The 16,405-nt window shown below is 41.1% G+C and overlaps 3 protein-coding genes across 9 annotated transcripts in view; 1 reads left to right on the forward strand and 2 right to left on the reverse strand.

The window, feature by feature from the left end:
• Window positions 1-1,175, reverse strand: part of foxj3 (forkhead box J3) — a 99,105-nt gene extending 97,930 nt beyond the window's left edge. For 2 of the 3 annotated variants that reach the window (XM_026167616.2, XM_026167617.2), the window contains exon 1: window positions 802-1,175. The gene's annotated coding sequence lies outside the window, so the exon portion shown is untranslated. The remainder of the gene's footprint in view (window positions 1-801) is intronic. The other variant, XM_026167618.2, reaches the window with a different exon arrangement.
• ppcs (phosphopantothenoylcysteine synthetase) lies at window positions 72-8,548 on the forward strand. Of its 5 annotated transcripts, none has more exons than XM_080301768.1 (4): window positions 72-204; window positions 6,209-6,743; window positions 6,827-6,930; window positions 7,869-8,548. In XM_080301768.1, exons 2-4 carry the CDS (start codon window positions 6,212-6,214, stop codon window positions 8,193-8,195), a joined length of 963 nt encoding a protein of 320 aa, XP_080157894.1. In that variant the 5' UTR covers window positions 72-204; window positions 6,209-6,211; the 3' UTR covers window positions 8,196-8,548. The 5 variants fall into 5 exon arrangements, with proteins under 5 accessions (XP_080157894.1, XP_026023405.1, XP_026023409.1 ...); XM_026167620.2 differs by lacking the exon at window positions 72-204 and adding an exon at window positions 4,699-4,838; XM_026167624.2 differs by lacking the exon at window positions 72-204 and adding an exon at window positions 4,729-4,804.
• Window positions 8,430-16,293, reverse strand: utp3 (UTP3 small subunit processome component). The gene is made up of 16 exons (XM_026167619.2): window positions 15,497-16,293; window positions 15,132-15,219; window positions 14,628-14,684; window positions 14,483-14,539; window positions 14,273-14,390; window positions 14,092-14,160; window positions 13,879-14,000; window positions 13,647-13,799; window positions 13,475-13,546; window positions 12,818-12,858; window positions 12,642-12,738; window positions 10,530-10,667; window positions 10,220-10,350; window positions 9,674-9,737; window positions 8,833-8,940; window positions 8,430-8,695 (listed from the first exon to the last, which is right to left on the reverse strand). Exons 1-16 carry the CDS (start codon window positions 15,511-15,513, stop codon window positions 8,606-8,608), a joined length of 1,422 nt encoding a protein of 473 aa, XP_026023404.1. The 5' UTR covers window positions 15,514-16,293; the 3' UTR covers window positions 8,430-8,605.
• Window positions 16,294-16,405: the final 112 nt, after the last annotated feature.

The following is a 16,405-nucleotide window of genomic DNA, read 5'->3' on the forward strand; positions in this document are numbered from 1 at the left end:
AAAATGCACCTGAAACACGCTTTGCACTTGTTGATTGCCCAGCCTCATGACAATCCTTCGCCCTTCTCACACAGGTCGACTAGATTTTTGAGGGGGTCCCCCCCCCATCTTTTTCATGCTAGGATCATTATTTTTCCTGCAGGAATTTATAACCTCGCCCGAGAAGCAGACGATTGACAGACGAGAAAACACACTGCAACAGCTGTGAGTCAAATACCGTCAGAGCACGCAGGAAAGCCAAATGACACTGGGCTCATGCACACACTCACTCCATGCTGGACACACATCGTCTCACATACCAAACAGCTAGCTTAACGATAGCTGTGGAGGGCTGGGGTAGGTCATTATACAGCCACCTAAAGCGAGGAAAAGCACAAGCGTACACACAAACACACCTAGCCCTGGCCCTGGAGAAAGCGCCCACAACACTCTGCTAAAGTTAGCTGGCTACCAAAACTGGCTAGCTAGCTGTCAAAGTTGCCCTGTCAGTTGTCACCGGTTGCACGGCGGTGTTAGCAGGCTAACGCAAGAGCTGTCAACTTGGAGAGTTGCAGCAGCACGGCCGGGGTGTACTAACACTGACCACGGGGGAAACACTGACTGGCTCCCTGAGCAGAAGAAGAAGGGGGAAAAAAAAACCAGGAGTCCCCCCTCACGCCTCAGCACAGCGAGTGGAGAACCGTGTGTCAGGGCCTGTTCACTGGGCGCAATCCCCACAACTTCAGTGCAGCTCACTTCCCCGTTAAAGTCGTCCATTTCGTGGGCCTTAGTTCAACTTCCATGCCCGTATAGCTCACTTACTCAGGGTGAAAGCTGCTGTGACGGTGGCTCTCTGTAATCCTCACGGTAGTTTTCAGAGTAACTGTCTCCCCCCTTCCTTCACCTCCTCTTCTTCGGATAGCGGGTTGCCCTCCCCCCTCGGGGATGTCCTGCGCTCCTGACGCTATCGTCCTGTGTGAAGAGCCGCTGTGACCGTGGCTTCGCCGGTGTGCCTGCGGTGCCGTGGCGTCCCTCTTCAGCTTCTCTCCGCCTTCACCCGTTCGCCTTTCTTTCGGCGGCCGAGCCAACATCCGGGACTCTCCCCTCTTTGGGTTAAGTGCCCGGAACTACTTTCACATAGACAGCTCACATGAAGGTTTCTTTTCTCTCTCTCTCTGTCTTTCACCACCCCTGCCGCCACAGAAACTAGCGCGCGGTTAAATGCACACGCCCGCAGTGGAAAAAGCACCCGCACACACGAAAGCACTTCAATCAATAAAAATGATCCGTGATATCTGCTTTATTTATTGCGCACTGGGTGTAAATGTAGCTCAAAGTGCGCAGAAAAATAGAGGCAACATCACAGAATAAAAGCAGGAGGCGCGGGGGGGGGATTGAATACAGTCCACATGGTCTGATAAGTCACCTTTTTTTTAATAAAAGGTGTGTAAGTTTTAACCAGTGGCTTTATTTATACTTATTCAAAGGTTAAATCATTTAGTAAAACTGTAGCCTACTTACAAGCTCTAACAGGTTTCCAGGTCTATTAAATGGGTGTATGCTGCTTTCATTGTAATAAGTGGGTTATAAATTGTGGCAGCCATCAAGTCTGCAGATAGCTCACACGTTAATAAGATGTTAATAAAGGGTAAAATCCCTAGAAAATGATTAAAAAATATCTCTAAATCAATACAAACCTCATGCAGCATGCCTTTTTTCTTTAAGTTGCTCTGATTATTAATTATTAACTGCTGAAACTGCAATAAGTTACTACTTGCAAAAACTTGTATGAAGCATGCCTTTTTAGGAAGTGATACCCACAGGAAGTGTAGATCAAAGATCGGATGAAAGAGTTTAATTAAAATGTGCATCTTTTAAGGAGTAGGTGTTTCAGAGAAATGAAATAGACAGTGATAAAAGACAAGCATTAGTGTTTTGAAACAGCACGATACAGGATCATCTCCATACAAAGGTGCAGTTTTAGCTCAGTTACCACAGTTGGGGGGAAAAAGACCTAAAAATAACAGGCTGGTGTTTCTAAACTTAACCCTGTACTGAATCAACCTTTACTGCAGGAGCATGTGCACACATGTAAGTGGTCCGAGCCTATGTAAATATAGCGAGCTTAAAAACTATTTAAAATGTCCATTGCACAATGTGAACTGCACCATAAATTCACAGAGCAAAAAAAAAAAAAATTGCCAGCAATAACATGACACTAATGGGCTCAGTGACCTCAATGCCCGCAATCACTTCAAAGCAGTTGTAAGCAGTATTATAACAACGGAAGGAAAAGTTTACCGTGGCATCGCCTTAATTTTCATTCATGCTTCTTCTGGGCTTTTTATATGGGATAATTTAAGAAACTGGAAGTGTGTGATAGAGGTGTGGTTGTTGTATGTGGGGAATTTGGTTGCCTTTTTTTGAATTGTTCTGTCAGTTCTTCTGCCAAAGTGTTGCAATCATTTAATTAGTGTGAAGGTTTTATGCTCACTAATATCTGGATGTCCTTTAACTCCACTCATAAAGCTCGACCTTCAACGCGGAGGCTTGCAGAGGCCATCAAAAGAGAAATATCAGCATGGCATCTTTAGTGCAAAACAGTGATTCTGAAAAAATACAAGCAATCACTACATCGATTTATGTTTTTTCCAGCTATTTTTATTATTAATACTTTATTTAGAATTTTCCATGTCACTTATTTTCACCTAAGCTACAACATATATTTTTATTACTTAGTTATTATCATTATTATAATTAATAGTTATTTTATTAGTTATGCAAACAGATATCATATTGTTCTGATATCTAGTAAAAAAAAAGTTATTTAGCTTTTACAAATGTGCATCGCATGCGCTTAAACTGGAAGGGAAAACAATGCAATTAAGTACGCACGTGAAGGTAGCAGCCGAAGTGGTGTAACTGTCCTTCCAACGGTGCAGCAGCGGCACCTGCCGGTCGATTGCGGAACTGCCGCCAATAAATCCTAAAAATATGGAACAAGACAATTGATAAACGATTAAAGTCTTAAAATAAAAGGTTTGTAGGTATACTGGCTCAGCCTGCCCTCCTCTAGCTTATGATGTGCCACTTTAGGCTGAAATAAAAAGTTTATGGTGAATAAAACTTGTATATCCCAAAATAGTTTTCACACTGACCAAGCAGTTGATTTTTGTGAGTTGTTATTGGTTAGTTTCTCAGATGATTTCTTTAGTTTTTGAAAATCACAAATCCTGAAAATGGACTTTCCTTAGCTACATCTTTTTGTATATATGTATATATATTTTATATAATTTGTGTGTGTGCGTGTATATATATATATATATATATATATATATATATATATATGAGAGAGAGAGAGAGAGAGAGAGAGAGAGAGAGAGAGAGAGACTTTATTGAAACTACAACTGAACTTGTTGTGTTACAGCAGCATGATAAAGAAAAAAAAACTAGTTCAGTCCACGATAAACAACAAATAAGCAACACAGATTTTAAAAAGTGCCACAGGCACCTGGTAAGGGCCTTACACTATGAGATGGTGTCATAACAGTAACAACAACAACAAAGAAAAAAGGAGATCAGATAATAAAAAAATTGTTAACTTAATGAAAAATAAGAATTTATACAACTCGCCTGTCACGTTTACATAAACTATTACATAAAAACTGTGCATTACACCTTTAACCCTTACATACTGTTCAGATCAAATTTGGATAGCAGTAAAAATAAACATTTGAAATGAAAGTAACACAAACAATAAACCACAAAAATATTGAAATACTGTCTGTGTTCCCATCACAATTGCTCCAATTCCCACAGAGACAGACTGTCGAGTCTTTGAAACAGTGAAATAGGATGCACTTAAGGAGCAGAGTTTAGAGGACACAAGATCTGCACAGTCAGCTGGAATGCAATGAAACAATCTAAAGCTAAACTAATTAAAACACATTTATTCTTAGATAAATGAGATTAAACTAGTTCTAAGCTAAGCGATTGAAAGAGGGCTTGGAAGGATCATATTGTAATGCACTTACATTTCTATAGGTCTGTTCTAGTTTTACTAGCTGCTCAGTAAGTGCTTTATTTATTAAAAAAATAAATGCGTTCACAAAAGCAGACTTTTCCCTTAAACTATAAAAACATAACTTTTGCCTAAAATTAAAAATAACAGTAAAAATGTTCAGATTGTCATATTTCTAATCCACTTGTTTTTGGTTTGGATTATTATTAATATTCATCTTAATCTCAGATTTAAACACAAATGACATGTACAAGACACATATATGAAATAAAACATATATTTTGTACATATACATATATATATATATTGAATTTCAAATAAACGCATTTTTGTCCTCCCCGAAAAGCTTGTATTTAAATCTTTTTCAAAACTTACCAGAAATTAGATGTACAAACGCGCACCAACATCCAAAGAAAAGGAGCTTTCAATGATGCTGTTGCTTGTCAAACTAGTCGCACACAAAGTTCAATTCAACATTTTGTCTTTGCTCGTCGACTGTATCTGCTGATTCAGTGGGACAGTCCAGTGCAAAAAGATCCCCTTTTTGAGAGAAATTCCCCTTGTCCTCTCCGTTGATGCTCGGGTTTTATAAAGTTTGACACTTCAAGCAGGAGGGAAAAATAATTGACGCACTGCTGACTCAAAAGCAGACTACCATTTCTTTGTTTAATACCGCAAATGGCCGCTAGGGGAGCTGGAGGCGTTGTGCTGTATTTATAAAAACCAAAGAGTTGGCCTTCAGGAAGTGCACAAGTTGTTTGGAGGTATCCGAATACCAAAGTGGGGTGTTTTGAAGTTTTGTCTGTGAGTCTGAGACGTCGTTTACGTTTTATATAAGGTATTACCGCAGTTGCAAGTAACCTACAAACATCATGTAGCGCTATGTCGTGTCGCCTTTCTTATTACTGAACATTAAGTAGCCAAAGAAAGTGTCCACCTTCTACTTTGACAGCGTGTTTACTGTCGCGTGTCATTTAACCGCAAACAGGTGTGTATCACGTCAGTGTTGTGCTGTGAAGTTCACCCATACGTAACGATGATGCGAGAATATGCATTAATGTAAACTTAGCCTGTTATTCGACCTGTAAACGGATCAGTGAACAAAGCGAGGATTTTCAGGGAGGCGTGGGTTTATTTCTTCATATTCTTCTTCTCATTAGTCAGCTGTAACATTTGGAAACCACAGGCTATGGGACAAACAGCTATAGATACAAATATAGGTAAGACATAATATCAGAAATACCACGATATAAAAACAGACTGTAAAAATGTGGACAGTTTAAGTTATTGCACCTATATGTTTAAACACTTTTGGCACTTTGCTAGAGAAACTAAGCAGAGCTCTTTGAGGGACAGAGGCCTATACAGTCAGGACAAGTAGATGATTAGTGTTGGTTGAACCTGTATAAATGTTAAATGACGACAACATTTTAAGATCTAGCCCCCCTGGTGACCTTGAATTTGATAAGCAGAAGGGGGTGGATGGATGCATCCACCCCACCTAATAAAGTGTGAATTCAGTTTACTTTATGCTTATGTATTGCACATTTTGGATTTTTTTCTTAAATTTTATGTAAATGTACAACGATCATGGCCATCCAGCACACCATTAATTCTTGTTACCGTCAGGTAGACGTTACAGGAGGATGGCTGCACGTACATTTACAGTGCTTAATAAATTCAGCAGATCGTCACCCAGAGTAATGCTTATGCTACACTGGCCTAAATTTAAAGTATTGGCAATTTTTTATCTTTCTGTAATGATTAACCCACCAGTATGCACAAGTCCTTTAATCAAAATAATATTTACAATACTATAATACAATAATACAAATATTATTTTTATCCATGAATTTTCAAATGCGCTGTTTTACCAAAAAAAGAGAAGAAAATAGTGAAGCACAGAATTAACAGTCTTCATTAACTGTCATTTTCTAAATACTGAACGGGAAAATGTAGTTTTTGTGGTTAAATGTCACGCTTTGGGTGTAAAATTATCAGCATTATTTTAATATTGTCCCAGTCAGCTTTATTAAAGTAGGCCCAGTGTGATTTATAACTGTACATCCATAAATTTGTGACCTGCAGAAACCAACAGCGAGGTAATCTGATACTGAAATGTCCCACTTTGAAAACAGACCTGTCACTGGAGACTGTTGAATCACATTAGGCATCACTTAAAGATGCCTCCTTCTTCTCTCTTGTCAGGTGATGGCTGAACCCAGAATATCATCTATTGATGGGAAGTTAGCAGAAGAATTTGCTGTTCCCTCCCATGTGGAGGAGGTCAAAGAGAAGATGGCTGCTTTTGCCAGCTTTCATGCAGAAGCAGGCCGAAAGGTGGTTCTCATCACTTCAGGAGGCACCAAGGTTCCCCTGGAGTCCCGCACTGTTCGCTTCCTCGATAACTTCAGCAGCGGCAGGCGAGGAGCCTCCTCTGCAGAGTATTTCATAGACTCTGGTTATGCAGTCATTTTCCTACACAGGCATCGCTCACTCTACCCCTACACACGGATGTTTTTAACCATCAACATGCTGGACGCTCTGGAGTTTCAAGGTGGAGGAGCGCCTGGTAATACTGGTGAAGTGGTGGTTAATCAGCAGGTGCTGCCGAACATTGCCAAAGTACTGAAGAGATACGAGGAGGTGAAAAAAAGCAGACTTCTTCTGCCTATCGAGTTCAGCACTCTGTCAGAGTATCTGCACCTACTCAAAGCAGCAGCGCAGGCTCTCAGCAAAATAGGTAACAGCAGGTTAAAGGCCTGAGCTGTGGCTTTGTCTAACATACGTTCAAAACATCTTCACAAGTGTTTGTTCTGCCCTTAGGATCAAAGGCTATGTTTTACTTGGCTGCAGCAGTGTCTGATTTCTACATCCCAGCATCTGAGATGCCTGAACACAAAATCCAGTCTTCCAACGGACCTCTTCAGGTGAGGGTGGGGGGAAATGGTGTTATTGGTCTGCTTTTTATTCACCACTTCAGTTCGGAGGTGTGTAAAAGGAAGCATGAGATGTGAGTACGAAGGGGGTTCACTGCTTACGGGGGAATATTGCCATGGTAACATATGCTGCTAACCTAATGATAATTAGAGAGTCATCGTTCCTGGAAGATCCCCAGACCTCTGTGTACGGATACCACAGTGTCTTTGTGTCTGATGAGCATCAGTAAGAAATACAGATACTTGGATGAAGCTTTATTTTTTCCTGTTGGTTGCAAATAATTTTACTTTTATTGTTATATAAGCATCAATATATGGTCCTAAAACCGAACACTAATTTATACTTACAGCTAGGGAATAAACTCCAGGCTGTGAACCCTTACGCTTGCGGTCCCCAACCCCCGGGGCATGGTCCGTGAGTCGTTTGGTACCGGGCCCCGAGAGTCGAAGCTTGGGTGTGAAATTTGTAGTTTCCCTGGGTTTTTTTTACCGTGTTGTAGTTGTGTCTTATTTTGAAAGAAATATTTATACATTACCATAGCGACCAGAGAGCATTAAAGGGCAGAGAGGAAGATCTTACTCTTAATGTTGTTGGAGCATTTCAGGAGGACGCTGCTAATGAAGTTCCACAATTACACAGTTAATTTGCGTTTATTATATTTAGAAAATACCAGTTTTTGTCTTGGTCATATAATTTTATTTTGTTGTATTTATCCGCGACACCTTAAAGGCCGGTCTGTGAAAATATGGTCTGACATTAAACCGGTCCGTGGAGCAAAACGGGTTGGGGAACTGCTGCGTTAAACAGCTGCACATACTTTCAATTCAGCAGTTGTTATTGTTGCTCCTCTCAGCTGCTGAATTACATTTTCCTGTGCGTATGCCTCTTTAGTCTTGCCAGTAATTACAATTTTTCTTCTGCCCTTCAGCTGAGCATGAAAATGGTCCCCAAGATATTGTCCCCACTGGTGAAAGAATGGGCACCTCAGGCATTTGTCATATCCTTCAAACTCGAGACTGATGCGTCGATCCTGCTGGACAAGGCTCGACGAGCTCTGGATACCTACAGGCACCAAGCAGTGGTGGCCAACGTACTGGACTCTAGGCGGGGTTATGTGGTGGTGGTGACCCTTGAGACTCAGGCTGAGCTAATCCTAACTGAGGAGGATGTGAAGAATGAGGTGGAGATAGAAGAGAGGATAGTCAGCAACTTGACGTCGGCGCATGACAACTTCATAACTCAACAAGTGGCTTGATAGAACGTATCTGCATGTCTGAGCAGCTTTAAGTTGTGTCTGTATTCTTACGTGATCCACATTGGGCTGCAATTCATACCTGCCTGTTCTGCTGGCAAGTTACTGTATATTCAGTATGCTCTACTGTTGCAAAACCTTAGCGACAACTGTAAGTCACATCTTCCTTGTTTGTTGTGTGTGTTCTAAGAATGAACTTCGAAGCATTAAACGCAGTCTCTGTAGAGGGACAATATCCAGGTTTTAAAATGTTTATTCACACTTTCTAGTAATCAGAAAAGCAGTTTCAAGTTTTAAAACAATGACAATATTTTCTTTCCTGCAAGGTTTTCCAATAATAAACATTTAAAATCACAGTCCACTGGTACTGGTTCAATCTCACTGCCACACTTGGCAGCATATTCTGGACTCGGTTACTTGAGTTTGACACTCTTCTTGACACCAGCACGAATACCAGACAGCTCTCCGCTGTATCTCGTCTCTTCGTGACGAACCTCTCGGACCTGGCGAAACGATAAGCAGCAATTTTAAAACGCATCGCAGAAATGTGTGTCACAATCCAGCACATCCTCTTTAAGAGTCTTCAGACAATCCCTGAAATCCTTGCTCAACGATGTAATAAAACATGTTGAATACAGACCTGTCCCTTTCTGCGGATTTTAGCCCGTCTGAACTTCTCTCTGTGCTTGACTCTGGGATTACGGTCAATTTTCTTCCTTTTCGGCGTGAGCCCCTTGTTCTTGGCCATCTGTGGAATTGTTAGACAAACATAATTAATACAATTCAGAAATCAGTGTCACACACTGGATCTAGAAAACTTGAAGGAGGAGAATCCAGAGATGTAAACACGCAGTGCTGTGGAGAACACTTTAAAGCTTGCACTTACGTACTTTTAAAGGATAATTAAGCTGAATTTTGCAAACACGCTCTCTGAAGCTGTAGCAAAACAACTTGATATGCACACTACAATCCATTTTCTTGAACTAGAGCTAGATAAAATCTTTAGTGTACTACTGCGAGTGCCCAGCAGATGGCACTCAATCACGTTTATTAACACCAGTACTTCCAAAAGTTTAGTTTAGACTCCATTCTCCAACAACCGTAATGGCAAATAAATGACTACTTCAAGAAGTTAAGTTGTTCATTTTTAACATTTTCAGTTATTTAATTGGGTCGAAATTATTAATCTGTTATCCAACTACAATCCTTTGTATATTTATCAATTACATATACAATATAGACATGATTTTTTTTATTTATTTATTTTTAAATACCTAGAGGTCAAAATGAGTAAGCATACAAAGACATATGCTTGTGTAACACTAAAAAAAACAAATGTATCCATAGTTATAAAATGTAATGCTTGGATAATTATTAAACAAGCTGTGGCATATGCTACAGTTATCAGTGGGCTCCATCCATTAAATTTCTGCTGTAAGTACTCATGTTTTGTGCAAATACATGACTGTATCACTCAGTACCTGGTAAGTGATTCCTCTCTTTGCATTTGGATCCAATTCTTCCTCTTCTTCATTCTCCTCCATCCTGTAACACAAAGATTTTCTTAATGTTTCACTCTCCTGGTTGATTTTACCTTATATAAATTTGATTCAGTACTACCAAAATATCCAATATGGCTCTTTTGGTGAATACTCTACCAGAGGCACAGTGTCATTTTGGCAACTGAACACCAGTCTGTCCTGTAACTGCTCTCTACATGTTTAGAGCCAAGCCACACATATTTCAGCTCCCCAATAATACTGGTGTTTAAATAGAACTGAACCACTCAGAGGGATGTAAGACTTTAGAGTGAGCAGAGCAGTTTGCAGTGTTTCAGGCTTCTGAAAAATTTCAGTGTATTTCCCAATACTATAGTATATCAAATGTGCTACATCGTGACATCTATTGCAACATGCAAGTCGGCACGGATTCCTGTTATTCTGACCCCAAATCCTCTGCATATCAAAGACACATCCCATGAGTACACTTCCTGTACTTTTACTGCAAGTTAAAAAGTGCATACTTACATTTCATCTTCTGGATTATTGCCCTTCCTCTTTAATTTTAACCGTTCCTCTGCCTCTTTGTAGAAGCGTAGAGCTTCTTCCTCATCCAGGTCAGAGTCTGACTCCTCCTCGGGCACAGCTTCTCCAGATTCCTGTATCCAGTGGGTGCGTGCACACATACGCACACATTAGCAATCAATATAAAAGTTAAACGTCGGCACTAGGGGTCATCTGAGGATGCTCTTTATGTATATCAATGTTGTTGAAGAGTGTCCTCAGATAACCCCTGGTGCAGACGTAATATAGTAGTATATTAATGTTGTTCTCTTACCTTTTCCTTCCTGTTTGAAACTTTAGACTTCTTGCCTTCTGCTTGCTTGCTTCCTGCCTTATTTTCCTCTCCACCAGCTAGTAGCTGGCGAAACTCTGGAGCGAGCCGAGCATCTACTGCGCCTAGTTCATTGATGAGCTGCAAGCAGGCATCAGAGACTCAGTAAGACATTTTGCATTTTGTGGATTTTTGTGATCAGCTTTGTAGGATGTGTGTCAGGAGAGATTTCATAATCGTGTGTCTCATGGTGCTGGTTTGGAGTGTCAATACAGTGAAATCACAAATAAAAGATGCCGACCAAAGTAACAAACGCACAGTAAAAGATTTTGGCTTTTAGTTGCAACAAACAGCTACTATTTTAACCCCTGTGAACCTGACCTGCTGAGCCTGAAGTATCTCACTGATGCCGTTTATTTACACTCAACAAAAATATAAACGCAACACCTTTGTTACTGCTCCCATTCCCCATGGGATGGACGTAGAGACCTAAAATTCATTCCAGATACACAATATAACCATCCCTCCCAAACAGTGGTCACAAATCAGTCCAAATGTGTGGTAGTGGGCACATCTGCTATATTGAGATAATCCATCCCACCTCACAGGTGTGCCACATCAGGATGCTGATCTGACATCATGAGTAGTGCACAGGTGTACCTCAGACTGCCCACAACAAAAGGCCACCCTGGAATGTGCAGTTTTGTCTCACAGCAAAATGCCACAGATGCCACAAGCAATGAGGGAGCGTGCAATTGGCATGCTGACAGCAGGAATGTCAACCAGATCTGTCGCCCGTGCATTGAATGTTCATTTCTCAACCATAAGCCGTCTCCACAGGCGTTTCAGAGAATATGGCAGCACATCCAACCGGCCTCACAACCGCAGACCTCGTGTAACCACACCAGCCCAGGACCTCCACATCCAGCAGGTTCACCTCCAAGGTCGTCTGAGACCAGCCACCCAGACAGCTGCTGGAACAATTGGTTTGCACAACCAAACAATTTCTGCACAAACTGTCAGAAACCGTCTCAGGGACGCTCAACTGCATGCCCGTCGTCCTCATCGGGGTCTTGACCTGACTCCAGCTCGTCGCCGTAACAGACTTGTGTGGGCAAATGCTCACATTCGATGGCGTCTGGCACGTTGGAGAGGTGTGCGCTTCACGGATGAATCATGGTTCACATTGTTCAGGGCAGATGGCAGCTGAGAATGTCCCAGTTCTTGCATGGCCAGCATACTCACCGGACATGTCACCCATTGAGCATGTTCGGGATGTGCTTGACCGGCGTATACGACAGCGTGTACCAGTTCCCACGAATATCCAACAACCTCACACAGTCATTGAAGTGGAGTGGACCAACATTCCACAGGCCACAATTGACAATCTGATAGACTCCATGCGACGATGTGTTGCACTGCATGAGGCAAATGGTGGTCACACCAGATACTGACCGGTTCTGGGTCCCCAGACCCCCAATAGCGCAAAAAACTGCACATTCCAGGGTGGCCTTTTGTTGTGGGCAGTCTGAGGTACACCTGTGCACTACTCATGATGTCAGATCAGCATCCTGATGTGGCACACCTGTGAGGTGGGATGGATTATCTCAATATAGCAGATGTGCCCACTACCACACATTTGGACTGATTTGTGACCACTGTTTGGGAGGGATGGTTATATTGTGTATCTGGAATGAATTTTAGGTCTCTACGTCCATCCCATGGGGAATGGGAGCAGTAACAAAGGTGTTGCGTTTATATTTTTGTTGAGTGTAATTCAGATCAAAGTGCATATAAGCGTGGATTACCTGCACATATTTACAAGAAGAGAGCTCCACTGATGATTCCCAACACCCGACTGACTGAACTGAGTTTAGCATTTCAAAGTTAATTAATTCAAAGTTCAGGGTTTGTTCTGAGTTTGCTAAACCTGCCTTTTGGGTTCAGCTCTAGGGCTCATAATCACACATCCTGCGACAATCCTCTTGGACTCATAACAGAGCCTACAAATGTTGAGCTTTCGCGTGCTTTTTTTTTAAAAATTAAAGTACCAAATCTAGGAGAAACTGCTCACCTTTTTTTCAGCATGGTCTAAACATCAGTGTGTGGACTTACATTTCTGTAGGTGAGCAGTCTTTCAATCACAGGGTGGTTGTGAGCAGGTATCCGCTTTGCTTTCAGCACCAAGTAGAAGCTGATGTTTGTGCAGTAACTGTGGCAGGAGAGAAACATCATTCAGTGACAGAGCGTGACAGTTTGTCGTGTGAGTCTACGATCCAATCACAACTTACTTGAGATAAAGTTGCTGCTTTGTCTTCAGGTAATTGGCACCCTTTAGGTAAAAAAAACAAAACAAACAAGGATGAAAGATGTTCAGATTCACATCGTTGATTTTCATGATATTGATGACATGTTCCTGTATACTCAAACACGTCTACACAAGCAAAAAGTTGGTGGTTTGATTCCAGCCAGAGATATATGGATGTGGATTTGCATGTGGACGCGTATCCGGTGTAAAAATCTGAGCAGCTGAAAGTAGCTTACTTACAAATAAGGCTGTAAGCAGTGCACCACAAGTATGAGTATCTTCTCCTTTCATCATGATTAAAGGTTGGAAACACAGAGGAACTTACAATACAATCACAATTTGTTTCCCTAGATAATGGTGCAGATACAAGAAAGACACAGGCGTCATGGTGTTGACGCCTGTGTCCATCATTATTCATTAAATTCTGGCCACCTAATAAAGAAAGCCCAATGATAGTATAATTAAGCTCAGTTTTGATCTCTACTGGTCCCTTGAACAACTGCATGCTTCTTACAGTCTGTCTGCTTTCTGGGGCAGAGAGAGTAATGTACACAGCCTTTTGTGTGTTTTATCACAGGAAATGCCTGCGTGTAGTGGCTGAAAGCAACACCATGAGAAAAATGTAGCCAAGTGTGCTCACCTTTCCTGCAGGGATCTTTCCCTCCTTAACCATTTGCATGAGAGGCTGAAGCTCATTCTTGAGCTCGTTAAGCTGTACAAAGAAACAGGAATAAGTCACATCTATTGCACGTCACTTGAAAATTTAAAGGCTCTTTAAGTCTGAAGTTGCGTCCTTCCTATTTGTCTCTTACCTTTGCCTTGAAGTCCTGAATAAGCTCAAGCAGCTCTGGTGACTCTTTCTTCAAAAGCTTCATTTTTTCCTTCTGAGACATCTGCTTCAGGTCTTTCACAATCCTCTCCTCTTTTTCCACAGGCTTGCTTTCATCCTTCTCCACAGCAAATTCCTTCATTTAGGCAAAGACGTACAATTAGAATTAGACGTTTCTGTCAGCATGTCATTAGGCCTACGAGAGAGATAAATACCTGAAAAAAGTTCAAATCATAATCCTCCTCGCTCAGATTTGCAGCTAAACGTTTTTGGATGTTTTTAGCCTCTTCTTCTTCTTCTTGTTCCTCAGCCTCCAACTCTTCTTGCGATTTCCCTTCTGTAATAACAGTGATCGAAATGTTGCATAATAAAAGATAATGCAATCATCACACAATGCAATAATACGGCTTGAGATAAAAGGTTCTTACTTGAGGTCACATAATCTGAATCGTAGAACATTTTTTTCTTTCTGCCCCAGGCCATTTCATTAGGGAGCTCTGCAGCAGACAATGTAAACACAGTGAGATGGGCTCAAAATGAAAAGCACACACACACACACACACACACACACACACACACACACACACACACACACACAAGTCAATTTACCGTCCTCATTTCTCCCTTCTAAATCACTCTCCATATCTGTCCCCTCTTCCTCATTTTCTTCTTCTTCCTCCCCTTCATCATCTTCCGACTCAGAAAGATCCAGGGGCATCACCTCCTCCTGTGAAATTCCGATAATCTCAGGTTTCTTCTCGGCTGTTCCTCTACATTTTTCACCTGCAGTTACTTTTAAACAAACACGTACGACATTACCTCATCGTCCACTTCCTCCCGGTCGCTCTCCATTTGAACACCTCGGGCGAGAAGTTTCTGCGGCAAAGACACCGGAGCACGAAGAAAGGTTACAGAACACAACTGTTGCACTGCACACCTACCGTAGTACAAATAAAGAACTTACTGCAATCTTCTCATCATGAAACTCATCAATCTTGTCTTTTGTGTATGTTGAGGATTTCTGAATGAGAAAAGAGAAAACACCTTTGAGAATGAAAACAGCTGTATCAAGTCACCATATGAGAGCACGCTGGTCTTTATTTAGTTTATTCTTCACAGGTCATCAAGGTTTGGCTCAACGTAGATATTACCGCTTTGTTGGTTACAGAAAGTAACAGTTTAATCATACGATCAGGCAAGATTTCAGATCTTGTTTTTATTATTTTAAAGCTATAATTTGACCTCTCTTTTCAAAGTAATATTTTGTCCCCCTTAAAGTTACCAACTACCCTCTAGTTTAGAAATCAGAGGACAATACCGACTTGGGTAAAGTAAGCAAAGAGCCACACACTGAGTAACTGTAACATAATGTGAAATCATGTTAAACTCCAAAGAAATGATTAAAACCTTATCCCCCACATCCATGCAAACATCTGACCACAGCTGTATAAAACACTGCGTGTCTTACCTTATCAGGGACAGGCATGTCGTTGTAGGCTTCAGGGTCGTCTTCATCATAGACCTCATCCTTGTTTGGCCGCTGCGCGTGTTTTCCCCTGAACAGCAAAAGACAAATAACAAATAAAGACTCAAAACTTCTGGTTAAATACCAGATTTATTTTTCCCGGATCACTCCACACTTCACTAGCGCCAGCTCCCATCACAGCAGTGGAGTATAAATCATGCACCCGTATGCTTGTAAATTAAGACTAACAACTTATCGTTGTTTCTACAACACTGCACGCCAATTGTGACCACACGAAACCCCAGAAAAACAGAGCAGAGACGCTATAAAGACAAGCTAACAGGTAGATACATCTTAGCCAAACTTACCGTTTTGCTCGAACCATGATGAACCAGCTTCACACACAGCGGACAATAAACCACGTCTGTGTGCGTATAAATGCAGATTAAAACTGAATATATCCACTTCAGTTAACTGCACACATCTGTTTTACTCACTGGATACCATGTGCCACAAGAAACGTCCCCTTCCTCTTCAGCTCAAACGGCAATCAGAGAGGAAACTTACCGCCCCCTGCTGTCCTGGAGGATTTCTACAAACTGTGCGGAGAGTTATCTGACCATTCATCTCTACATGTGTGTATTTATTCTTTGAAAAATTGGTCCCCAACATCGCATAATAAAATAATTTTAGCTGTTTTACAACTTTTTTTTAAACTTTACAAGCTTTATGAATTAAGATTAAGTAACTGAGCATGTATTTTTATACTTACAGCCATCTTCTGTTAATCTTACAGTAATGCATGTGAAGAAAAATGAAGTGATATGATTTATATGCGGCTTATTTGTTCTCAGAAAATTAAAATATACTTTCAAGAACACAATATCAACTTTTCTTGTGTCCTCTAACATAACTGTGGAAACATAATGAGCCTGTTTTATATGTATTTTCAACCACTGTGCCATTGTTTTCTACTCTCTCTTATTTACCATTAACCTCCTTAGACCCGAACTCTTCCACGGCATGCATTTTTTATTTCTATTTGATATTTGGGCTGATTGGGTCCTGATGAATGTAAAAACAAAGATTTACAAGATTTTTTTTTTAACCTAATTTTTGTTTCTGAGAAAAATGAGAGCCTACCACCATAGATAGATAGATAGGCAGGCACACACACACACACACACACACACACACACACACACACACACACACACACACACACACACACACACACACACACACACACACACAATAAATCTTCACCTAACAGAACT

The sequence above is a fragment of the Astatotilapia calliptera genome, chromosome 5 (genome assembly GCF_964374335.1).
Source record: "Astatotilapia calliptera chromosome 5, fAstCal68.1, whole genome shotgun sequence".
In the NCBI taxonomy this organism is placed as follows: Eukaryota; Metazoa; Chordata; class Actinopteri; order Cichliformes; family Cichlidae; genus Astatotilapia; species Astatotilapia calliptera.

Coding starts and splice junctions, on each gene's coding strand:
- ppcs (XM_080301768.1), top strand. CDS start 6,212: ATGGCTGAACCCAGAATATCATCTATTGATGGGAAGTTAGCAGAAGAA. Junction 6,744..6,826: donor GCAGGCTCTCAGCAAAATAG/GTAACAGCAGGT, acceptor TTCTGCCCTTAG/GATCAAAGGCTATGTTTTAC. Junction 6,931..7,868: donor CTTCCAACGGACCTCTTCAG/GTGAGGGTGGGG, acceptor TCTGCCCTTCAG/CTGAGCATGAAAATGGTCCC.
- utp3 (XM_026167619.2), bottom strand. Junction 9,738..10,219: donor AATAATCCAGAAGATGAAAT/GTAAGTATGCAC, acceptor TTTGTGTTACAG/GATGGAGGAGAATGAAGAAG. Junction 8,941..9,673: donor AGAGAGGAATCACTTACCAG/GTACTGAGTGAT, acceptor ACAATTCCACAG/ATGGCCAAGAACAAGGGGCT.